At 31.8% G+C, this 26,197-nt stretch overlaps 3 protein-coding genes and 1 non-coding gene across 11 annotated transcripts; 1 reads left to right on the forward strand and 3 right to left on the reverse strand.

Annotated features, from left to right (window-relative positions):
• Window positions 1-480: 480 nt before the first annotated feature.
• Window positions 481-4,212, forward strand: LOC123888354 (guanylate kinase 2-like). Of its 7 annotated transcripts, none has more exons than XM_045937387.1 (11): window positions 481-562; window positions 1,259-1,295; window positions 1,450-1,557; window positions 1,678-1,751; window positions 1,827-1,953; window positions 2,205-2,567; window positions 2,988-3,109; window positions 3,197-3,332; window positions 3,417-3,462; window positions 3,565-3,664; window positions 3,878-4,212. In XM_045937387.1, the coding sequence occupies exons 2-11, from the start codon at window positions 1,293-1,295 to the stop codon at window positions 3,975-3,977; spliced, it is 1,179 nt and encodes a 392-aa protein (XP_045793343.1). In that variant the 5' UTR covers window positions 481-562; window positions 1,259-1,292; the 3' UTR covers window positions 3,978-4,212. The 7 variants fall into 7 exon arrangements, with proteins under 7 accessions (XP_045793343.1, XP_045793347.1, XP_045793344.1 ...); XM_045937388.1 differs by having other exon boundaries at window positions 495-562; window positions 3,568-3,664; XM_045937386.1 differs by having other exon boundaries at window positions 535-742.
• Window positions 4,213-14,262: 10,050 nt separating this feature from the next.
• LOC123888356 lies at window positions 14,263-14,965 on the reverse strand. The gene has a single exon (XM_045937393.1). It carries the CDS (start codon window positions 14,917-14,919, stop codon window positions 14,383-14,385), a length of 537 nt encoding a protein of 178 aa, XP_045793349.1. The 5' UTR covers window positions 14,920-14,965; the 3' UTR covers window positions 14,263-14,382.
• A 1,474-nt stretch (window positions 14,966-16,439) lies between these two features.
• On the reverse strand, window positions 16,440-16,512 carry TRNAK-CUU. Its single transcript has one exon. It is a non-coding gene; the product is annotated as a tRNA-Lys (tRNA).
• Window positions 16,513-17,425: 913 nt separating this feature from the next.
• LOC123888357 (G-type lectin S-receptor-like serine/threonine-protein kinase SD3-1) lies at window positions 17,426-21,122 on the reverse strand. 2 transcript variants are annotated; one of them, XM_045937394.1, is made up of 3 exons: window positions 20,735-21,122; window positions 20,162-20,240; window positions 17,426-19,999 (listed from the first exon to the last, which is right to left on the reverse strand). In XM_045937394.1, the coding sequence occupies exon 3, from the start codon at window positions 19,923-19,925 to the stop codon at window positions 17,640-17,642; it is 2,286 nt and encodes a 761-aa protein (XP_045793350.1). In that variant the 5' UTR covers window positions 19,926-19,999; window positions 20,162-20,240; window positions 20,735-21,122; the 3' UTR covers window positions 17,426-17,639. The 2 variants fall into 2 exon arrangements, with proteins under 2 accessions (XP_045793350.1, XP_045793352.1); XM_045937396.1 differs by having other exon boundaries at window positions 17,426-17,547; window positions 17,629-19,999; window positions 20,162-21,098.
• Window positions 21,123-26,197: the final 5,075 nt, after the last annotated feature.

Raw genomic sequence — 26,197 nt, forward strand, 5'->3', positions numbered from 1 at the left:
GTTGAATTCTATTGGAACTTCTAGCACCGCAAGGAAACCTCAAACCAAGAATAGGATACTCCTTTTTCATTTTTTTTCCTTTGACTCAAGCAAGGGTACCCTAATTTCCTTTAAAATAAAAACAAAAAAAATTATTTGTTCATAGACAAAATAAAATTACTCTATACCAATCGTTAACTGATTCAATTGTAATTGATAGAAAGAATCACGGTTCAATCTCCCGCAACTACCACGGGAGGAAACTAAAACCACTTGATATCAATCAGATTACGCAGTCTAATAGGCAAGATGTTGACAGTGAAAACAAAAAATAAAATTACCAAAAAAAACTCACATATGTCATTATAAAAACCTAAAAAATAAATAGTCTAATTTCAACCTAAAAAAAAAATTAACATAATAATATTCGGTTAAATTAAGATTTACTCATACATATATGAAAAAAAAATATATATTTATTTATTATTTGCCAAAATGAATAAAGAAAACAAAAAGAAGAAGCTTCATAAACATCCCCACAAGAAAACGTAAACAGGTCCTCCTGCCTGTCCTTGAATTGAAGGTTTGTAAAATCAAAGCCGCCCCTTTTTTTCTTTTGCGCCTACAAATATGAATTCCTTTCTCACATTTTCTTCAAACCCTTTTTTCTTTTTGCTCTTATAACAACTAACTCTCTCTTCTACCAAAAACAAAATCATCTTTTTAAGGTTTAGAACACCTTGTTCTTGTTTCGTTTTTTAAGGTAACTTCACCGTTTGCAGTTTCACCTTCTTCAAGATTTCATCTTTTTTCACATTGTGATCTGGGTTTTGTTTTGTTTGATCTAATTTCTTCTTATTTCACAACCTCATCTCAAAAATTTCCAATTTTTATGTTTTTGTTTTCTATGTTTTCTGAATTTTTCATGTTGGTCTAATTTACCTGTCAGGAAATTCTGCATTGCTTGTGTTTTTGTTTTTATTTTTGTTTTTAATTAATTTTTTCTTCATATTTTAAATATGATGGATCAGAATGATTCATATATTGTATAAAAATCCAAGCTTGGTGATTTCTTGATTAAATTTTCGTTACTCCTGTTTTCATGGAAGTTGATGAAATCTGGATTTGTCTCTAATTGAATCTCACTCGTAATGTGTGATAATTTCAATTGAGATTTTGGTTTCTAATGGAAATTTGAATATATTTCTAGATCTCTCAATAATTGCTATGATATTCATATTAATATTCTTTTTTTTATTTATTTATGGTTTTTGGTCAGGGTTTAAACCAGGATTATATACACATAATTCTATATGGTAAGCATATATTTTCTCTTCTCTACTATTTCATTGATGTACAAAAATGTTTAGTTTCATAGAGAATGTTGGTAGATTGTGATGTTCAAATGTGGATCAAAGTGGTTTTGTTTTCATGTGTTTAATTTGATTTTTGTTTGGTTGTGATCAATAGGGAGAAGCACCTGCATTTCTTGTTGAGGATCTTCAGGATGGACCTCTTAATGGTCTTGAATTGAAAAATGGAACTTGTAAAACAACTACTACCGTTGGCGATAAAACGGTAAGATTATGATTTATGTTTTGAAGATCATATTTTAATTTTGTATATTTGTTAATTAGGTTAGTTAGATATAGCCAATTTATGCCTAAAACAAAAACTGGGCCTCCATTTGTTTGACAGTATGTCACTGTTGGAGCTGGTGATGGAACTTTGTCCATTGACGTTCAAATTTTTGACCGTAGTCTTGGAGAATGGTCAGTTTGAAGTTTCTTAGCTTCATCGATGTTTTTATAAGGCTTTTGTTTTCTGATATTTATTTTGGATTGCAGGGTTCACCCAACTGTGCTAGGCACCAAACCCTTGTCGTGCAAAGGTCACTCTGCTGTGCTTTGCGAAAACCGGATACTAGTTCTTAAGAAGGGTTCTAAATTGGATGATCAGATATGGTTCCTAGAGGTGAGTGTGTAATAAAAAAGGGACTATAAAAAGGGTCTAAAACAGAATTAGATTTCTGTATTGTATGATGAACTATGAAGCACCGACACTGACACGTTGACACCAGTAATGATTCGAGGAAATGACACAATTGAATGTAATCACATGTGTCAGTGTTGTGTTAGTGTCAACGTGTCATTGACATGCTTTTGATCTGAAGTGTCGGTGCAATAGAGATTAATAAATGTTGATTTTTCTATTATGATTTCTAGGTGGACACCGAATATGTTAGGCAGCAGCGAAAAAAGTTGGGCACTGAGGTTGTTGCGTGGAGTAAGGGTGTGATAGGCAATGCTGAAAAACCTATTGTTATTAGTGGTCCTTCTGGAGTTGGTAAAGGAACACTGATATCAATGCTCATGAAGGAATTCCCATCAATGTTTGGTTTTTCGGTGAGCCATACAACCCGTGCTCCAAGAAATATGGAGAAAGACGGGGTCCATTACCATTTTACCGATAAGAGTGTGATGGAGAAAGAGATTAAAAATGGAAAATTTCTTGAATTTGCATCTGTCCATGGTAATTTGTACGGGACCAGTGTTGAAGCTGTTGAAGTGGTAGCAGATGCAGGAAAAGTAAGTTCATTCTTCTTTACTATTATTCTAATTCATATTATTTGATGCTTGGATATTATAACTTTAAATTTCCGGTTTGCCGATGTTCGTTATTCTATTCTAAATTGACATATATTTGAACGAGCTTTGCATTTATTCATTCTTAGTTCAGCCAAATGTTTTAAATATATAGTTGTTTTCCATGAAGTTTCAAGAATTGTTCGCTTTATAAAAACACCTATAAAATCTTGAATGTAAGGATTGTCTCAACTTCTAGAGCCGTTATTGCTGAACCGTGTGAATTATAGCTTTGTTAGAGACACATCATAACATTGCATTACATTAGGCTAAATATCAATGCCATATATTAGAGCTGATATAATGTAGCCGTTACCCTAATCAAAATGAAGCCTCCTAAGCCTTTCTCTATAATACTTGCAGAGATGTATTCTTGATATTGATGTTCAAGGAGCAAAATCTGTGAGGGCTAGTTCTCTTGAAGCCATATTCATCTTTGTCTCTCCACCATCAATGGAAGAGCTTGAGAAGCGCCTTCGTGACAGGTACTGAGTTGTGTCTTGAGCTTAGTGATGCATTTTTAATTCGCAAGCAGTTCAAAATTTGGGCTTAATTTAATGCTTTGAAACCAGAGGGACTGAGACAGAAGAACAGATCCTGAAGCGACTGCGCAATGCCAAAGCTGAGATTGAGCAGGGGACATCTTCTAATATATTTGATTTCATGTTATACAATGACAAACTTGAGGAGTCTTATGAGAAACTTAAGGTAACTTCTGCTAAAGCAAAAACTTACCGAATCCTGAAAAAGTTTGTATAATCCTAATTAATATAAGTGTATCCACTGGTGCAGAAATTATTGGGACTTGATGGTTTTGTCGCTGCTTCACCCAAATCAGGTAAGAGTTTTTCTAAAGTAGTCAAATTAAATGTATAGTTTCACTTTTTAAAGCTATTAAGTAATCAAGATATATTGACATGTATAAAATCTGTCGATCCAGCAGCACCTAAGGAGATTAATCTTCCAGTGGATCATTCAGTGTCTAAAATTGATGACAAAATCATCATCTCTTCGGGACTAGAGAAGGAGACAAAGAATTTGTAAGCCTTCTAAATTTTGAGCCAATCATCAATTTAGTTTCTGAAATCGCATATGTTAGACCATGAGATTTCTGAGATTAACAAAACTTCAAAATGATCCATGAAATAAAAAATTCTCGATAATATTAGTTCTTTTGGATCACCTTTTGGAATTTTTTCGATTTCAGGAACCAAATTTATCCGAGTTCTAACTTTGCATTTGACTTGTGACAGGATCATGTTGGATGTTTCTTCACTAAAAGGCGGTGCACCAGGAAGGACAAGAGGGCTTGATTTTCAAGTCATAGGGGCCTCTTTGGATAAGCTTTGCTAACAGTTTATGAACTTTAGCAACAACTAACTTGGTTTTCTCCATTCATAATGTAACATCAGAAATGCGTCACTCGATAAGGCATTAGATTTATGCGTTAAAACATTTTTTTTCCCTCTTACCGCCGTTCTTTGATTGTTATGGCAATTGAATTGACTTGAGTAGTGTTGGCAATGACACATTTATTATTATTATTATTATTATTATTCCCTACATGGGCAATGAAATGATTTTGTGATTTTTGTGTCTCTATATTTCATCATCATGAATAGCAAAATATTGTTGAACATGTTCTGTGTTTTGTTCATGCCTATTTAACAGTTATTTTGTGTTACTTGTCCTAACATACGTTTCTCCTTTTTGAGTAACATTTTCAATATGGAGGGTAACCCCACATTTAACTTACCATTAGTGCCCCAACCTCCTAAGGCCTGAGGAGGAGTTGGAGTGATTTTAGCCCTACATTGAGTGAGACAATATGAGAACCATATAACCTATTGTTTGGTTGTCCTGAGTCCTAACCTATTTAAGTATTGATGAACTGTTGCTGCCTAAACATTTTTGTGATGTTCTCTTTCTCGAATGTGTAACGATCAATGATCTCAAGTCCCTTTCAAGCTCAACTATCCGCATTAAGTTTAAATCTAAAATCCGAGAATGTAGCAGCGTTAAACTTTTGAGATAAAACTTTCTTGCTGATGTGGTTCTACTGAGTTCAAAGGGCTGGTCTTCATAGTTGTGTGTTCGGAATGCTCGACTTATTAAAAAAAGTTATGAAATTACTCGGTTTTCATAATACCAAACTATAGATGATATACTCTTAGTCTTAACCCTTTACTAAGAAGCTATCCTCCTTTTTTACTAAGAAGCAATCCATTTTTTACTAAGTAGCAAACAATTTTTTCTTTCTCAAATTTCTCATTTTATAGCGGATTTATAAAAATAGGACGCACGAAAAACTCACATGAGTCTAAAGAAATTTTGTTAAGTTGTAGCATATGCATTTTTGGGGGGATGTTATGTTGGTGGTGGAGATCAAGAGAAGACAATAATATGCAATGACCGTTAAAGCAGTTTTCAGTTGTGAATAGTGTGGCCACAATGAAGAAAAGTGTTGTCACATCGATATAACAACACATAAGGGAGCTTAAATTTTGTTGAGGTGTTGATGTTACAATTAAAAGTTAGCTTAATGAGGCCCACATAAGTTCACACCTAAATGGACTCTAACAAGCCATTAGTTATCTGGTTGGTTTATACATTCATGTAGGGTAGAAGAGCATGCTATTCCAACTTGCTCTTGTACCACTTGCAACTGTATGGTCTATATTTTTCCATACATATATATTATGTTAATGTTAGGAAGGTAGGTTTGAATACAATATTTACTTGGTTACATATTTACAAGCCATGATGACAGCATGAGAGAATGAGAAAGGAGAGGATCCAAATTTTGTTTGGTGAATTAGTCAATCACAGATTCACAATGATAATGTAATTTTGTTTTTGCTATAAAGTGCAAATTTTACAAATTATGGTAGCTCACTGTGATGTCAAACAAACATTCAGTCTGAACTTCCTATAATATAGAATTTGATCTACGGTTGGAAAAAAATATATAGAATTTGATCCGTGATTCATTGTAATTTTGTCAAATTCACCACAATATTAAACAAGCACTTCTTATTAACCATTTACTTTTTAGAAATATCGAATTTGAATTCCTACTTCTAATTGATTTGACATTAATTAGAACTCATTAATAACTAGATAAGTAATTCGAACTTCGGCTGTGAAATAAGTAAAATCTAACTAAAAGTTATTTCATATATTCTTTAGTAAAACTCGTTAATCATTTTTCTTGATTATTGACTAGCAAGATACAATAAGACACAATATATAATTTTTTTATGTTAATCCTTTGCTTTCAGAGGAAAGGAGGTCGGGTAATCCAAAGTTCGACAACGAGATAAATAAAGTTTGACAAAAAATTATTTTCACTAGAAATCAAACTCGAATTCTTCTGAACAATTCAACTTAAAAGGAGTTCATTAACCACTTGAGTTAAATGCTTGCGACAATATATAAACTTTGTTTGTGAATTTAAAAAAGTAAAACGTATTGAGACATAAAGTTAAGTAATAATATATGGTGTCAAAATATTAATGGTTGGCTTATAACACCAAATAATTTTGGGACACCTATGACCTATGTGGTGTGGCTTTGAGCCAAAGTAGGAAAGGGGGAATGAATGAACGAGGAAAGCATGGTGATGCAGTGCAACTTGGCTGGCATCTCCTCCCCACTGAACTATTTGTGTGTGTGTAGGGGGGGGACCCTCTGAAACTGAAAGAGCTTATTCACTTCTCACGGGACCAAGTTAGAGACACACGCCACTGTTGTCCTTCTTTGCCAACAAATACAGCTATGGTGCATTTTTCTGCTCAGCATTTCACGTGTGTTATTGTACATTTGTACTAGTCCTAAAGTAAGCTGCATATGCTGTATACAATTCTTTGTTTAAATATGTTTCTATAAAGAGAGAAGAAATAGCAAGTATTAATCCTATATGTCGTCGGATAAGATTTTGGAATCCATCAGATTTTTGAAATCCACCAGAAAGAATAATTTGGAATCTATCAAATTTGAGAAAATTCTGTATATCTTTTATATTATAAGCTTGTATACACAAGCAAACTCTAAACCCTAATTTGTTTCCCCTGTTTTCCCTCCATTTTATCTTGCAATTTTTATTAAAAATAATACAATTTTGTCTTGACTAGGATTCAAACCCGCAACCCTTCAATGCAAGGCAATATTTCCAACCATTATGGCAAGTATACCAATTGTGATTAAAATTATGTGCAATAATTGATAAGCACCATCAATTTTAAAAGTATATCATATCAAAATTATTGTTGACTATATTATTCATCACGAAATATTTTTATGTCTTTCCTGATCAATGATTTTTTTTTTTCTACCGGATCATATATTTAGAGAATAATTATCATGTGAGATTTGGAAAGTTTTTTTTTTTTTTGACGCAAAGATTTGGAAAGTTATTATCAAACTCAATTCTACTAAATCAATTTTTTTTGCAATACAACCAAACGCAACCATAGTCATGTCACTAATCACATTCATTATTTTGTTTTTAATATTGCAGATTTAATATTAACCGATGATCAATTGATATAATATGCACTAGCAGACCAATTGTGATTTAAATTATGTCCACAAAGTGTTAAGCTCCATCAACTTTCATAGGAAATATTTCATGCGACAATTAAGCACCATCAATTTTCATTGCACAATTTAAACAATTAAAAACCGATAATCTCTTATATTATAAGCTTGCTAACATAAGCTAACCCTAAACCAAATTTTTTTCCCCTCATTTTCTCTTTCTTTTTATTGCAGCTTTATATTAAAAATATACAGATTTGTCATCGAACCTGCATCTCTTACTTACAATAAAATCTTTCAACCGCTAAAACATGTGCTTCAACTATGAAAGAATTTAGGAATCCTAATATGTTAACCCCGTTTTCAATAAATTTGAACGGCGGAATTAATCACAATTTTTATTTATTTATGGATGTCTACTTAAGTTTATGTTCTTGATTACGTCTTTAATTTTTTTTTAACCTTTAATTATCATCAATTTTTTAACCTTTAGTTATCAGCAATTTTTTTTTAATAAGTAAACAAAACGATGAGGTTCAAAAATTATTTAAAAAATATATAAAATATAAAATAAGCACATAAACAAATATAGAATAATTAGTCCATGAAATTCCCTATACTACTCTTATTGAAAATGCTCTTAGAATTTTTGTATTTTATTTTTTATTGTTACATATTACACCTAATTAGACCCATGCACCGCATGGGTCAAAGTTCTAGTTTTATTGAAACAAAAGATTGTCTTCAAGACTATAATAGTTTAGCTTAAATAGTAGAGAAACATAAAAATAACAAATCTACCTAAAAGATAGTAAAAATAAAAATAACAAATCTGCCTAAATAAAAATAACAAATCTACCTAAAATATAAAAATAACTAATCTAGGTGAAATATAAAAATAATAAATCTTGTTAGTAAAAGAAAAATAACAAATCTAATTAAAATAGAGTAAAATCAAATCTTCACTATTTTGCAAGTGAACATTTCTTGCGCGCCACTTCGTCTTCAATCCGGCGCGGCTAGCCTTCCTACATCATATGTGTATACGTGAGACTCATTTAAGTACTCAAAATTGGAGAGCTTCATTGTAGATGCTCTAAAAAGGAAAAAAGGAAAACTACAAAGTACAAATATAAACAAATATTTCGAGTGATGCAAGCACCAAATATGTCAATAAAAAGGAGTATCCAAAGATTTCTAAAATGAGCCTTCAAAATATGGAAATCAAAAGAATTTAAAGATAGATTAAAATTAGTTAGTCAATATTTATCCCCTAAAACATATTTTCCGAACTTTTTATAGTTTAAATATTATTTTTAACGGAAAAAAATTTCGAAAAATATATTCTGAACTTTATTCCCATTTTGGGCAAAAATGTAATTTTACCGGATAAGAGAATGTTAGGGGGACGGGCGGGTGGTGGGGGTGGGGTGAAGAATTTTTTTTAAAGCTTATTTGGATTAGACGGGCCGTTTCTAATAATGGGCCGCACAAAAACCAGTAGTAGTTGAATACTATTGGCGGGGCTTGTGAAAAACATAAAAGAGAAGATTGATATTTGCAGCGCTTGATTATAAAATATAGTCCCCTCTATTTTTTTTCTTCTTACAATCTCACGTTTAGATGGTTGCTTTTCGCCCTCTCTAAATTGATCAACATCCCTCTCATGTCTCTTCTATCTACTGCAAGATATCTCTTGACGATGTAAATTTTACCAGATGATATTTTTCAATAGTGAAAATCTTACAATAAGATATTTTTTGATAGTGTAGATCTTATTGAAAGATAATTGACGATAATATTTTTTTCTAATGTGAACAATGCAGGAGGAAGAACAACCACCTCACGTTTATCACATATTTGACCAAACCCACTAGAACAAGTCCCAATTGTACCGACAACTCACTTACTCAATATATACCGAGAATTTATTTTGTCACCCTACCACCTTCTCGAGCGTCCTTTTAGTTTTTTATTTTACCCTTCCGCTACTTAAGTAGCAGACGTGTAAAGTATTGAAATTTTCATGGTTAGCTAGGATTTTTTTTTTTTTCAAATTTCTTATTTTTATAACGTCTGTGGACATAAGTATTTTGATAATTTCGTAAGACGCGTGAGAAAATGAATATAATGGGCAACTGAATTTCTCATATATATTGTTACACTTTTTTTTTTTTGAACGTAAAGTATCTACTCCATTTCATTCATAATAATATCACGAATACAAAGGGGAACATCAATAAAAATGTGGAAACTAGCTAAGGATGTGGCCTCTCTTGCTAACACATGAGCGACCTCATTGGCTTGTCTCCTAATAAACTCAACCCGAGAGTTTCTAAAATGTGTGTTAAACATGGTCCTACAATCCTTAATAATATCACCAAGCTCAGACTCATCTCTATTCTTACTATGAAATTTAGTTACAACAATTTGTGAGTCAAGCTCGAAATCCACATGCTCCAGTTGTAAATCTTGAATCCACACATATATTGTTACACTTTGATCCCCACATATTTTATTTTTGAGAATTTGGTACACGCAATTTTTAGTTGCACTTCTAATCGCTCAATAACTTGATCCTTTTGAAACGTTTTGTTCCTAAAATTCACCATGAGAGACCATAAGTTCCAAAAATCGTCAAAAGAGTACTATCTGTAGAGATAATATTATTGAAAAAACAAGAAGATGGAAATTGTAAATTTGAGAAAATAAAGGTATCGGTATTATATTTGAGTTTAAAATTTGAAAAACAACAAATATTTATACGAAATTAAAGTTCGCTTTCAAACCAAAAACCTCTAATAAAAACAAAATTTTTCCGGAACTCAGTTGGTAGGGACATCTTACTATATAGTATTAAATATGTTTGGATCTCATCTCCAAAAGCTAGCTCAAAGGGTGAGGTTGCCCTCACATATTTATACACTTCACATCCCGGGAACCTAAGCAATGTGGGACTTCAAACAATCTCCAACAACACAACAATACACCCACCCTCACGCCTAGCGTGGTCCTGGGTCAAATGCTCACACTGCAGTCCTTAACCCGACTCTGATACCATGTTAAATATGTTTGGATCTCATCCCCAAAAGCTAGCTCAAAGGGTGAGGGTGCCCTCACATATTTATACACTTCACATCCCGGGAACCTAAGCAATGTGGGACTTCAAACAATCTCCAACAACACAACAATACATTCAACACTCACCCTCACGCCTAGCGTGGTCCTGGGTCAAATGCCCACACTGCAGTCCTTAACCCGGCTCTGATACCATGTTAAATATGCTTGGATCTCATCCCAAAAGCTAGCTCAAAGGGTGAGGTTACCCTCACATATTTATACACTTCACAGCCCGGGAACCTAAGCAATGTGGGCATTTGACCCAGGACCACGCTAGGCGTGAGGGTGGGTGTTGAATGTATTGTTGTGTTGTTGGAGATTGTTTGAAGTCTCACATTGCTTAGGTTCCCGGGATGTGAAGTATATAAATATGTGAGAACAACCTCACCCTTTGAGCTAACTTTTGGGGATGAGATCCAAGCATATTTTACATATAGGAGTCGAGTTCATACTTCAGACATTCTACTACGTTTGTTTTTGTTATGAGTCATGACCATAGAAACTATGATTTCAAAATAATCACTTAATCACCACACACACGACCTAACTTTCATTGGATTCTCCTTATCCACGTGCTCTCCATCCTCACTCATCTTGTGTTTCTCTTGTAGGACATCATTTGGGTCATCAACTCATCATATAATAAACCCAAAACTAACATCATTTTCATATCACTTTTTTTTGTTACATATATTGTTACAAAGCTATCTATCTTTGGATTCTCATTTTTTTAGCTGTAGATACTGTACTTTTATTTCTATTCTTTTTTGGTTATTGTCAAATATAACGGTGACAATGATAATGATAGCCTGCATTTTAATCTCTTTCACTCATGTAACTTTAATCTTACAAAGTGAACTTGATACTTCCGAGTATTATATATATAATGCAGTGCATAAAGAATACAAACAATAATAACAATACTACCACTTTAATCTTAATTTATATTTTATTTTGATGGATTTTAATAATTTACTTGTGGAGTGCATTTGATGTATCATATCCTATCCTACAGTTTTTTTTATGAGATGGAAAATAAAACAAACAACACAAGAACAAAAAGAGAAAAGAAACTAAGCTCTTGGACGAGCAACACCCACAACATCAGCCATCAACACGAGACTGAGTTGAGGAGGACAACTATTCCAAATCTTCAAAGTATCATTGCAAGAGGCTCCAGTCTTCGCAAGCCAATCGGCACATTCATTACCCTCTCTAAGAGTATGCTGAAAAGAAACATTTCAATCCCCCTGGTGAAGATGACGAATTTGTTGGATAAGCGGTGCATAAGGGTGAAAGTGAGAAGTTCCATGAGAAGCAAAATTAACTACTAGAGTGGAATCTGATTCAATGATAATATTTCTAAGTCCTTTAGCTTGAGCAATCTTGACACCATTAGTGACTAAAAGGAAGAAGGAATTAAAGAGATGTAAGGAGTAAGGACCAGAAGAGGGAATATTCAAAAGCATTCACTTCCACTTTTAAAAGATGTTTTTTCTCTTCTTTTTTTATATATTGTGTAGAGAATAGAGATGACACTAACCAGGTAACCATCAAGCAAAAAAAGCTATAAAAAATAAAGTAGAATTAGACAAGGTTCACTTATGTTAGATAACATACATTAACACGTTCATCAAGTAAATGTACATAAATGTATTTAAGGTCCTCAAAATCTAGTTTTTATGTCAATTTGTTTTCACTAAGTAAAATCAAAATTGAAATGTACATTTACTTGATGAACGTGTTAATGTATGTTATCTAAAATAGACATATACAATATATATTTTAACTTATTTAATTTTGAACGTAATCTAAAATTAATAATTTTATTTTTAATTTAGAAATTTAATTGTTATGAATATTAATTATAATTAAAGAAAATACGATAAAATTAATATATTATTAACTTTAAATAAAAATAAATTTTAAATATTACATAATTCACACTTAATTGATTTTCTGTCATTCTAATTTTTTTGGCAAGTCATTCTCATTAGTTAAATATGGGCTTAAATATGACTATAGTCATACATTTCAATAACAAATAACACAACAACTCTATGTCCATCAATATATCTTGTAAAGAAATAATATCTCTAATTTTTTTAGGTATTAAATATGACTATTTGAATCATGCACATCATGTGAGATTGAATATTGTATATGTGTGTGTGTGTGTGTGTGTGTGTGTATTTTTTATTTATTTATTTTTTCACAAATATAGCGAGTTATCGTGAAAACTCGTTTTAACTTTTAATTTTACTCAAAATAATTTTAGTTCTGATTTAACACAAAAATCATACTTAAAAATGTAGAATCATAATTAATCAATCAACTTGTTATTATAATGCAAATTAACAATTACCATTGTTTTTACCTGCTATACCTTCTTTTATTTTTTTCAATAACGTTCTATACCTATATATTAAGAGATTAATTACGATGCATTTATAGATAAATTTTTTACGCATATATTCAATCAAATTACATTATAATGTTACTTCTATAGGTTAGTACTTTAAATATCTTTACAAATTTTTATATAACGTGCATGCATGATTTTTTTTTATGGTGTATGCAAATTAAATTCATATATAACGGGACAATATCAAAAGAGCTCATTTTGATCTTATTTAAATATCTTTACAAATTATTTGATCGTACACAAAAATATTTATAATCATTTAACCCAAAAAAAAGTTATAATCAAGTTATATATAATTAAAAATTTGAAGACATTCTTATAAATAAAATTCTCAAAGCTCAGGGTTACTGAGTTCGAAAACGAGTTGTTCAGAAGAAGTCATCTTATGATCTATGTTGGAAGGGGAAGATTGAGAGGACGCAGCAGCGAGAGAAGGAGGAGGATGATGTTCAACACCGAATGCAGAGTTCATGGACACAGATTGGGGCAAGTTAGACATGTGGCAAGTGAAATTGACACTTTTTTTTTTGGTTTGAGTGGAAACGACAATTTAGGTGTTATTTTATACTTGTATTGTAATTAATTTTAATGTACTAATTTATAATATTTCTAACAAAACAATAGTAATTTATAATATTAGTCAAAAAAAATAAATTTGTAATGTTATTAATGATTTAGTCAAGAAGGAATAATTATAAAAATGGTGTCATGAAAGCGCCGATTGTCTGATGCAATTTCAGTAGAACAAATGGATAGATCATTTTGATGATATTGAGGATCAAGGGGACACCAGACGCATGCTTCGCGTTTGCTGCATGTGGTTTGCTAGAGGCTATGCATCATGACAAAACCGAAGAGCGAATCATGCTTTTAAAAGGATATATTTAACCATTTGCACATAGATGGGAAAGGGTGGGGCTCAAACATGAGCAAGTTATTGATCATTTTGAAAATATTGGACATGTGATCTGTGTTATGGAATCGACACAAAGTAAAATATTTATATATATAATAAAATATTTTGTCAATTATTATATACAGTGTGAAAACTTGTAAACAAACCTTTGTCTTAATCATATACTATAAACTTTTGTGAGTGTATAAGGAATGAATCAATTTCATCATCATAAACTAATTGTAGCGAGTTTCACAGTTAGCAAATATAGATTTTTTTAATGGAGTCAATGAGAATCAAACCTATAACTAATGCATGTTACAAAAATGTTAAACTAACAATAACAAAATAGGTTTATGAATCTAAATAAAAAAATCGTTACAATTATTAACTAAACTTATTTAATATTTATCATCGAGAACACTGACCCTTATGAAAAAAAATGTAACTAAAAGTTAATATAACTAATTGCACACTACAAAGATAATCTTCAAATAAACAACTTTGAGCAATTTAGGTTGTAAACAAAGCTTTGACCATTATAATAAGCACAGGCGAAACATATCTTTTATTATTATCAATGATTTTATTTTTACTATTTGATCAATGTGTCACATCACTTTAACATCTTATTTTATTTTGATGGTGAGAATTATTAATCAAATAGTGAAAATAAATTTATACATATATAAAATTTGTGTCACTTATACATGATAGTGTAAACAGACTTAAACCTAAATTAACAAAACTTATAATCTCTTCGAATTAAACTTCAAGCATCAATTTAAAACCTTTGAGTGTATAAAGAATGAATCTATTTCTGCTGAAGCAAATACTTTGGTATTTGATGGTGAATGATCAAGCGTTCGTACCGGTCGACTCCTCATCGGAGCCGGTGGACAGTTGTCGTAGCTTACTTTTGGTATTCTGAATTCTTTACCCTTTGGTGTAGTGAAGCCACTTGAACACATATTTTCTTCATCACCTTGTTCTTCTATTTTGACTTGTGAAGAGTCATTCACTAATAATGATCTTCTCTTCTTTTGAGCAGGAGGTGCTGGTGGACAATCATCTTCTAAGACTTTTGGTATTTTGAATATTTCATCCTTTGGTGTAGTGAAGCCACTTGGAGAACTATTTTCTTCATCAATAACCTCTTCAACATCATCACTACTATTAACATCTTGTTGAACTTTAGAGTCTTGTTGAACTATAGCATGCTCACAAGACGTTTTCTTTGATTCTTCTTCCTTATTTGTTACCTCAATGTTTTGATGACACTCCTTTGGAGGAGTTCTTGGTGAAGTAGAAGCCATAAGCTAAATTCTTAAGAGAGCCTTCACGCTATCAAAGAAATTTGAAAACAAATAACTAGTTTTTTTGACACAAAAACAAATAACTAGTTTAAGAGCTTAAAAAGTTGGACAGGATATATAGATATACTACCAAGGTAAATTAAACTACCTTAGTCACTAAGAAAATAAAATTTGTTACATATCTTCTACCATATATTTTGTTTGTTTTGAAAGATTTAGTATAAAAAATAAAATATTCTTTTGAAAATAAAATATTCTTTTGAAAGATTTGTACAAGATATATATACACGCAGAGTATAAAAAATAAATATTTTCTGTTTTTCAGAAAAAATATATATACTAACATTATTTACCTTATTTTAAAAAAAATAACAAAACCACTTTTTTTTCTGGGTACATACCACTATACGGTACGTACAATAATAATATATTAACTAGATTTATATGCAAATTAATTTTTTCCCCTTTTCTCCCTCTCTCAATTTCATATATTTTATATTTTACGCTTTGTTGTTTTTATCCATCTTTGATATAGAAGATAAATATTATATTTTACAAGATTATAATATGTTGATGAAGGAGTTGTGAAAGATATTCAAATATATATTTTAGATCTATTTTAACTTTTACTCCTCTTCTAGTTCATATATTCTATTTTAACTTTTACTCCTCTTCTAGTTCATATATTGTTGTGTTTAGATCTACCGATTTGAAATAAAGTAACTGCATCTCTTCCTCTTTATTTGTTCATTTAGTACTTCTATCATTTGTTGTATTGTGTACGAGGTATTGAAAATTAGGAATTTTTAGATAATGGAGTTTTATATGTAAACAAAATTTTCAATCTAACCCGTAATAATCGGTTCGTTCTATCCGTCATCCGTACGATCCTACACCAGAACAAATTGAAGATGTAGACCATCCAAATTAATTGATTATGATTTTTATCGGTTTGATGATTTTTTTCCCCAAACCCGACTGTAAATGACCCATGGTCAGGCCTACTCTATTTTTTAGAAATTTCAATATTTGATCCCCTCTCAATCTTGCCTCCAATTTTTATTAATTGATGTGGTATTGTACACATTAATTATTCGGCAGCCACGTTAATTTTTTTTTTATTTCTTAATTTTGATTTTATAGTTTCATAAATAAAACATAAGAATTTGTACCAAAAAAAAAATAAAACATAAGAATTTTATGTTTCTAATTAGATTTTATAGTTTCGTAATTTTATGTTTTTTATTTTCTCGATTGCTATTGACCTATTGTGTATAGTTTCTCAATCTCTCGATTACACACAAATATTTTTTGTACATTTACTAAAAAAAAAAACTACACTAAAATATGATTTTATTTTGGTACAAAAAATATGATATAGGGAAGCACATCAAAGAATGGCCCCAGGAGAATATCTGGTCCACTCAGCTTTAAAGTCAAAAAGTAATAAACATGTTTTACTACAACCGTTCGTGTCTTTAAGAATGTTGTTGAAAAATGAAAAAATATTTAAAAATAAACGCCCACCGTGGGGCTCGAACCCACGACCACAAGGTTAAGAGCCTTGCGCTCTACCAACTGAGCTAGACGGGCTACTTGTCTTATATTCTCATCATCTATTTCTAATACTATAATATATTCATATTTCAGTCAATTATTGGTTTAGTTCAGTCAACGATCGACATTGGATCCAAACGGACCCATCCTGTAAAAAGCTGTGGTTTGAGAAACAATTTTCAACGAAAGCTAGTGAGCTACTCTATCCCACTAGTGCAACTATGAAAGTTGTGTATGCACATACATTATAAAATTGTGTTCAAAATATAATATTAGGTTTGGTTGGGATTTAATTCGATCTCCGAAAGCGTTTTCCTTCCCTCGCCGCATCTCCCTCCATTCACTGAGTTCGATCTTTATTTGTTTCATTGTAAACAGAAAAAAATTGTGTTGAAAACCAATTTAAATAGTTATGTTCTTTACTTAACCAAATAAAATATTTGGTGATAGCAACTAGCAAGTGTTTCTTGCCTCTTTCCATAGAATTTTTTTTCAAATTTTTAACTATGTTAACTATTTCTTTGTTCAATCAAACATTCATCATTATTGTAACAAAAGAAAAACATTCACCATTATTATATACTAGTATCATTTTATTACCAATAAATAAATACTAGTATGAATGATGAATTTTAAAAACAGTATCAATAGTTGTTAACAAATTAATAATACAAACTTCATTAATTTATGTAATTTAATTGATGAAATCATATCCTATATTTTAGAAGGGAGATAGTATTACCTTGACATAAGACTCATAAGCTTGAGGCAAAATTTGTGAATATTGTGCTCTTACAAGACTCATAAGCTTGCGGTAAAATTGGAACTGAACTTGTGTTTTAGATTTTCATACAACAAAAATGATTTTGAAATAACTAGTGTTTGCAAGCATATATATATATGACCAAAGGAAACAAAGCTCAGAAAGTAATAAGTGGCCAATGGAGACTTAAATAAACAAGATGCCACAAATCTCAAATGAACATGGTATTCAAACTTTACAATCAGTAGTGCCCCTTATAGTTTTGAGGGACAAAAATTTAAGGGCATGCCTATTTGGATGTTAGTCTAGTCCTACTATACATGTTCAATCTGAAGGCAACTACAAATGTAAACTTGATCAAAAGTGCCTCTTGAAAAGTTAACTAGCATAATAAACACTACTAAACCACTGATTCTAATTCTGATTCTGAACCATTTTCTTGTGGATTACAAGGCAGCTGAAATGGAGATGGTGGTGGATCAACATTCAATGTACCATCTAGTACTCTCGCTACCTCTTCCATCGGTGGTCTTTTATGTTCATCCATTTGAACGCACCAGAATGCAATTCTTAACGCGCGTTCGAGTTCTTCTGAATTAGCACCACCTTCGATTCTCTTATCAACCACGTTATCAACCCTTCCTTCCATCCATTCTTCGTAAGCCCATTCACAAACTTGTTCGTGATCTCGCTGCCCGGTTAACAGGGTTAATACTAATTTGCCAAAATCTCCTACATCTTTTTCAGCTGAAAAGCCGCAGTATGTAGCCTCTCCATTGATTATTGCAAATCCATATTCAGATACCTTAGCAACTGAATCTTCATCCAACATCACATTCTCACATTTCAAATTTCCGTGGCTTATAAATTCCCTGCACCCTGAATGCAAATAACAGATGGCCTTTGCCACACTCGAGCATATTTCAATTCTGTTTCTCCAAGTTAGCCTCTTGCAAAGAGTAGGGTCATCTAAATACTTGTCCAATGAACCGGCTTTGGCATATTCATACACCAAATATCGATTATTGAACTCACAACAATAGCCCTCCAGCTCCACTAGGTTCTTGTGGTGGATGGTCCCTATCTTCATAACAGCACTCCGGAATTTCCTTTCTTCTATGGATGCATTCAGGTCTTTGATTGCAACCAGACAATTGCTCGGTAGCACACCCTTGAACATATTTGGCCCTATTCGATTCTTGAAATCTCCGGTGATGCTTTTGATTTCTGCAAAGGATAACACCATTAAGCCTTTTGAATTCGGGAATGTGAATGCTAATGTAACTCTTCTCATAGTAGAGCTTTTTCTTCTACAGATGAAGAAAACAATTCCCAGCTGAACAAAAGCAAAGAACAAAAATGTTCCTGAGGCTGCCCCTACAATGCAACGAACGCAAAGCCTCCGAGGAGACGGTTTTGGTGGAGGCGACTTCTTGAGACCAGGATCTACAGCCAATGGACCTGAGCACCTCTTAACAAATGATATTGAGCTTAGAGACGGATCTTCATAGCCAGTTATGTAATTAGTTTTCTTTATGGAGCATTGTGGTCTACCAATATTGGAAAAGGTCGCAACCGTACACCGAGGGTCATTCAGGCACAACTGTTCACATTGCTGCAAACTACTTGTGATGACAGAATCATCAGGAGGGTAAATTCCATATAGATATATGTTCTTATATTGTTGCATATTGATGCCAGAAGCACAGTCCTGTTCATATGGAACCAAACAAATGTTAGTATCGGTTACCTTGAAAGGACACCTGCACTCGGCAGAACCTGAAGCATTGAAGACACAGACGCCGCGTTTGCCACAAGTATCAAAGACTTTGCATTGATTCTCAACAGCTTGCCAAACAGATCTCCATGATTGTGAAGCTTCTGTCCATGAGTATAACCTGAGATTTCCATCCAAATCTAGCCTAAGAAATCGATAACTCACAGAATCATTGTGGTCTTCTCCAAATACACTCCAAACAGTTTTAAATTTTTGGTCACGAAGTTGAAGAGATCCATCGGTTGTAAGGAATGCAGTGAGATTTGCAGCAGAAGGGCTTTCACTAGTCCAGTATACAACACTACTCTCCCAACGAAGCTGTAACCGACCAGAAGCATTCAAGTAAAGACTGTAGTAACTATTCTGAGGGTCCTTGGTTGAAGCACGAAGCGTCTCGTAAACAGATAAACTCTGTCCTGGGAGAAGTGTATCAGAAGGAGTATCAAAACTTTGCCAAATAACGTTTTGTTTTGCGTCCATCAGAACAAGATTTCCATTGTCATGAAGCGCAGCCGAAGCAACAGATTGGTTTCCTGTTTGACTGCTCCACCCAGTGACTCCATGTAAATAATCAAACAAGACAAGTTCCCCTTGTGGAGTGAGTTGGAAATAGGACATGTTGCTTACTTTGACATGAGCACCAGCAATCCATACAAGTGTTTGTTGACTATAAGGAATAGACTTCGAATTGAAACGAATACCAACACTAAACTGGTTAGGTTCATCAGTAATGTTAAAGAACCCGAATGCAAAATCGCCATTAGAGGAAACCCAACAATCATTATCAACCACAGAAAGTTTCGAACCTAATGGTATTACAGCTGTTACAACAGGATGTAGCAAGAAGCCAAATGAAACACATAGCAACAATCCTAACCTAAGGAGACACTCCTTTTGAAGCATATCCATATAATCTCAGTAAAACAAAACTAAGATATATAATGATGAGTTCAATTTCCTAAACTCACATTTACACCAAACACCTGTGAAAATAGAAGTTCAGGTTTTTGTCAATGATACAGCTCAAAAGGCAAAAACACACAATTTTCTAAGAATATTAGGTAAACAATAAAGTCAAATTTGAAGGACATGAAATAAATATCCAAATAGAATCAAAAGTGGAAGAAAATGTGCAAATTTGGTACCTTAGTCAAAAGCTCAGAAACTCAATAAGCCCCATGAACATCTCAGTTACCAGTTACCACCATGAATTTGACAAAACAACTGAAAATTGGACAGTGTTAAGACCCATTATAGCTTCATAAGGAGGAAAATGGATAACAAAATGGAAACCCTTTTGATTATTGAGTAAAGTAACAGCAAAAAAAAAATGAATTTGAGTACTAAAAATTGAAACTTTATCACAAATGGGACCCAAACAATACCAAAAAGCAACTCATTTGGTAGAATAATACACAATTACTTTTCATGGTTCAAACATCAACCAAAGAAAGTGATTGCAAACGTGCAACTCTGAATATCACAGATTGAAAAACAGAAAAATCTAATCTTTATATTTTCCAAGTTAGAGAGATCTATGCAAACAAAACAAAAAAAAAAACAGTAGAAATTAAAAGCTTAAGCTAAAAACTGATAAATGTTAAACTCAAAAACACTAAATCTCATGACCCAGATGAAAAATTTCAAACTTTTTCTTGTCCTTTCTTTTCTTAGCACGCGAGGTGAAAAGGGTAATGAAGATAAGAGAAAATAAGTACCTTTTTTCTGACAAAGAGAAAATAGGTACTTGAAATATGAATAAAATAGTTTATTTATTAAGCTTGTTGGGAAAGGTACTTGGATTTTTGGAGATGAAGTTGAAGAGTGTGAGTAAGTGAAATGTGTGAGGTTGAAGAAGTGAAAATGGGGGTGTGTTTGATGATGGTGTTTTGAAGCTTGTTGGGTTTAGATTTGAACTTTGAAGGATGAAAAGAGTAATGAAAATTGTGAAGCTTTTTGAAATGGGCTGAAGAAAAGAAGCAATGTGAGTGTAGAGAGAGAGAGAGAGAGAGAGAGAGAGAGAGAAGATGATGGGTGAGTTTTTGGAATGGATGGTGATGGCGAAAAGAAGAAGAAAAAAAGAGAAGAAGATGAATAATAATATGAAGAAGAAAAAGTGAAGAAGAAGTAAAAGGAATTTACTTTCTTTTTTTTTTTGGGTGAATAAAAAAGAAATTTACTTTATTGTTGTTAATTAATTAATTGCTTGTTTTTATTGTGTGGATCTTTATTCCTTTTGAATCATTATTTTGACGTGTTATTTATTCCTTTTGAATTGAACGAAAAGGTAAATTAAATATAGATTTTGTTGATCTAACTAGATTCGTAGATATTATTAGAATGAGGATGAGGAATTTGCTAACAATGTCAAGGAACTTTATTTTGACAAGAATGGAACTTTTATACTCCTATTGATTAAAAAAATATTGACCATGAAAAACTCCTCCTTCTTTTTAAGTTTTTTTCGTCTTCTCTTTTTCATTAAAAATAAAAAGTGAGTGATTTTGGGTCTTTTTCAACCCAAAATTATTTATTTTCATTTTTTTTATTTGTTTTAATCTAAATAAGTGAAAATCACTTATTTTGATCTTTTGTGTGTTTTTTTTGTGATTTCGTCGTCCCGTCTTTGTGCGGTGTTTGCTATCACGTCTTGTTGCGGTGTTCGTTTGATTGAATTGGCAGATCAACCTCGATCAACTACTGATTCACACCGTGATTAAGTTCGTCAACGATGCAGATCCGGAGGCATAAGTATCCCAGTTACTTTGATTTTATCACATTATTTGTAGGCATGAGTATGTCGTTTTATGCTATTAACTTGGATGATGTGAGTTCGTTCGCAGATTCATCCATTTCGTTTTTAGCGCTATTGAATTTGTACTTGAATCTGATGTACTCCACCGATTTGAATGAATGAATATCTTTTATTTTAGTAAAAAAAAAGAATATTGATTATGTATCAATAAAATAAAATTAACTTTGTAGAAATTGAATGCAACAATTTTTTAACTATTTAGAAAATTCAGAAAATTCAACTTAAAGGTGAATAAGTGAAGTGTTAAGGGTTCGAATCCTGACTCCTGCACATATGGTGTGATGTCCCTACCAACTTAATCAAGCTCACGGGAATTAAACTAAATTTTTCTATTAAGTACATTAATATGTGTTAGCTTTCTCATATCATTTATTATGGAGTGTTTTAACTTTTAATGAGTTTTTTTTTTCAAACTAAAGAATTAAATCAATGATCTTAGTAGAAATGTCAACGAATCCAGAATTGAGTATAAAGTATTTTATCACTCTCTTTTCCATCATCTAAAATATTCTTCATCCATAATCCCCTTTGAACCTTATGGGTCCCACGATTCCTCCGATGGAAAACCCAATTTCTGCTGTAAAAAAAAAAAGTAGTCATTAATTAAGGAGTAACAAGTTTATACCATACATGCACCGCAGAAGAGCAGTCCCAGACGACATGAGTGTCTTATGATTTTTTTTTTTTTATGTTTATAGCATTTTATTTATAATAAATAATATGGTTGATATATGCTGGTACATCAATAAAAATACTAGAGTTAGATAGAAATGTGATTTCCTTAATAAGAGCATGAATTGTCTCATTTATTTGTCTCTTATTATCTTCGATATGAGAGTTTTTAAAATATAACCTATAGTTATGCTTACAATCTTTCCACATAGCGCCAAATTTTTGTATCATTTAGTCCCTTATTAAAATAAGCACGACATTCTCGATTTTTTATTTTACTTATTCTTTGATCGAACTCTAAATTATCAAAATCTTCTCCCCTTAAACCTAGAGGGTCAATAAAAAAAAAACTACTACCCTTCGAGTCTATAAAAAATTTGATTCCTTCAAGTTATAATTCACGTGTTAATATTTGCAACACATACCTCCATGAGTGTCTTATGTTGTGAGTGCATGATATTTGAAGCACTATATATTAACGCTCAATTAATTAATACATTATTTTATTTTCCTTTCCCACAATAACTAGATCTCTCATGCCGATTCCAGCCACCACCACATCCATCACCGGAAACCACCATCATCGTGGCCATAAGACAAATGGCTGCGCACAATGGTACTCTAGCCAGAGTTGCGAGCACGGTCCGTCGAAGATTACGGTGGTGGCGGGGAATCCTCTTAATAATCTTATAATATACTACAACAAAACAATTTTTCACAGTTCACACTCATAGAAGCAATAAGTCATTTATTTATTTATAAAAATAAAAATAAAAAACTACCATCCAAACGTGGCACATTTTTTCTTTTTTTTGAATTAACGTGGCAAGTTTTCAATACAAACTACGTCAAATTATTAGTAAAGTTAGAAAACTCATTGACCACAAACATTACCAATATAATTTTCCCTACATGACAAAGCAATTAACAAACACAAAATTGAACCTTTAGCACAATCCATAATAAGGACCGCAACAATGGAGTCCAAATAACCATTCATGACAGTGTGGTCCCTAACATTGAGTTGAGACGACTTCACTTTGAAATAATTTTGAAAATCACATTTAGTGGGAACTTTTAAACCCAATATTTAATGTCTCAAATATTATTGAATTATATTTGTTACATGACATCCTAAATCTTTATAGCTGTAGTCTTTCATGCATAAGACAAATTAATGAAAGTAGTATAACAATACCAACATTCAATTGGTTAAAGTGCCAAAAAAAAATTCATTGAACGATATCACTTGATGTTAGAATCGATTTTCGAATTATATTAAATAATTTAGTAGACCAAATACTGGTGGTAAAAAAAGAATTAAATTCAATTATGATTATAATGTATAGAGAAAATTTAGCAATAAGAGATTTAAAATTCATTTCATATGTTCAATACAATTTTTGACGGAGATTAATTACCGTTAAACGATTCTTAAACTTCATGTATATCAATAACATGATAACTTACAAAAATAAAGTTGTACTATAACGTGAACTAGGGCTTTATTGTTCTGTTTACAAAAGAAGTAAAAAATTATTGTTCCAAAACTATTTGATACCCTATGAATATGAATTATTATTGGCGAGATAAACCCTAACTACAATTAGACAAGGGTTAGAAAGTCACACTCTACATGATTAACAAAAGGAAAATATAAGTTTATAATAATAACAATATGTTTAAAGCAAACTATGAAATATTCTTTTAGGAGATAGAAAAGCAAATAAAGATGGGAGAGATTCTCTTTTGATCTCTCCACTTTTTATAAAAAGAATTCACAATTTTAAACTATGTGTGAAAAGGTATGCATGTATAATGATAAAGTGGCCTTTTCCCTTTCACGAATTATCATTTACAAAATGGACATGGACCTACCGTGATTAAACTCATTAGTAATCAAGTTTAATATATATATATAGTATCTTAAGTGACAGAATATTGATATAACCTTGTGGAGATGCTACCCGTTTTTGGTATGTAATGTAACATGCGAGGCAACAATGAAAGGGGGGTATAAATTAATATACAGATTGCTCTTAGTAGCTCTTTGTAGTTTAGCAACTCAAGTCCGTGACATTTCTCCTAGGTCATTTGTTTTGGAGATTAATTTATATATAAATTTGATTTAAACACTATTTAAAAGGATTTTGTTTTTGTTAAGTAATTAATGAATTTCAGTAAAGAACAAATTGTTTGGAACTGTAAAAAAAATAAAAAATTGTTTGGAAAAATTTTAATTTAGAGCAATGCTATATAAGCCCAAAGATTCTTTCACAAAGTGCTCGCGAATATTGGTCAATTTCCATTCGGGATGCTTTCAGGATACATTCCTTCGCTATGTATAGCAATGCTCTTTATAAAATGGAGCAATCATCAAATTGATTGATTATTACCGAGAGTTCATAAACCACGATCCGCGAACATTATAAGTTTTAGGAATTCTGATTAATACATGTTATTTTTGTGTGAGATTAGTGGTTTGATCGTTTAGAGTCATTTTAATTTGTTATTTGTGTCATATATATATATATATATATATATATATATATATATATATATATATATATATATATATATATATATATATATATAGAAGATGAAGACCATAAAGAAAATGAAGATGTTTAGAATTTTTTAAGTTCGATATTTTTTAATATAAAAAAATATAATCTTTAACTTAAATTATCAGCGTCATTTGATCAACATCAGACTTGTAATGGTTACATAAATATTTTTGTAATAGAAATTGTGAAAAAAGAAAATAATTGCATGTACATTTTTCTGTAAAAAGGAAAAAATTGCGTGCACATTTTAAGAGTAATTAAAATACCTGCTTGTACCAAAAAAAGAAATTAAAATACCTGCTTAGAAGAAAAAACAACATAGATAATAATATGTTACAATAAAATTTCATTATAGGCTACAAGACCAATTTTTAAAGAAAAAGACTTATATGTATTAGAAATAATGAAGGTGCGAACAGTAAATCCCAACGAATTAGTTATGAAATTTAGGGAAATTTGGACTTTTGGGGTTGTATCCGTATCACTAAAACTGGGATTCTGACCTTTCATAAAGAAATTTGCTATTTAGGCCCCAAAGTTTCTCTCAAGCCCCCCAAAATTCCACTTTACCCTTAATTTTAGTTCGGAAGTTACGTCCTCGAATTGATATCGATTCAGAACGTAACTTCCGAACCAATTTCACATTGATAGAATTTGGATTTTATCTTCCAAAGCAAATCTTAAGAAGGTAATATGCAATTTAGGGGAAAAAAAAGAACACTGCAATCTTGTTTGTAGGTTGTAGCTAATTAAAGACATGTTCAACTACAGTTTGGAAACTGATCTAACCTGTTGATCAGAATAGGTGATGGTCAGTCCGTTGAGCAGCAATTCTTCCATCGGAGGGGGGGTTGTACTTGCAGATACTCTGATGCTTAAGTCAGCAAGAGAATGAAAGAGAAACTAGAGAGAATGAAATCTATGGATTTGTCTAACAATGCCTTTTCTCATGTATGATTCTAACGGATTTTAAAGAGCACAAGAATCTTACCCTTTCGAATCAGTTCATAAATAAGCTTCATAGAGTGATAATGAAGTTTAAAGACAGGTAAATTTTCTATGTTAAAAAGAAACCAGAGCAAATTAGATAAAGCAACAAAACTCAACATCAAGATTGTTTTGGAAGT

Source organism: Trifolium pratense, linkage group LG6, assembly GCF_020283565.1.
Source record: "Trifolium pratense cultivar HEN17-A07 linkage group LG6, ARS_RC_1.1, whole genome shotgun sequence".
Lineage (NCBI taxonomy): Eukaryota > Viridiplantae > Streptophyta > Magnoliopsida > Fabales > Fabaceae > Trifolium > Trifolium pratense.

Excerpts from the sequence above, each read along its gene's own strand:
- LOC123888354 (XM_045937387.1), top strand. Across the intron at positions 1,752-1,826 it reads GACCGTAGTCTTGGAGAATG|GGTTCACCCAACTGTGCTAG; the intron begins GTCAGTTTGAAG and ends TTTGGATTGCAG. Across the intron at positions 3,110-3,196 it reads GAGAAGCGCCTTCGTGACAG|AGGGACTGAGACAGAAGAAC; the intron begins GTACTGAGTTGT and ends CTTTGAAACCAG.
- LOC123888356 (XM_045937393.1), bottom strand. The coding sequence starts at position 14,919 with ATGGCTTCTACTTCACCAAGAACTCCTCCAAAGGAGTGTCATCAAAAC.
- LOC123888357 (XM_045937394.1), bottom strand. The coding sequence starts at position 19,925 with ATGGATATGCTTCAAAAGGAGTGTCTCCTTAGGTTAGGATTGTTGCTA.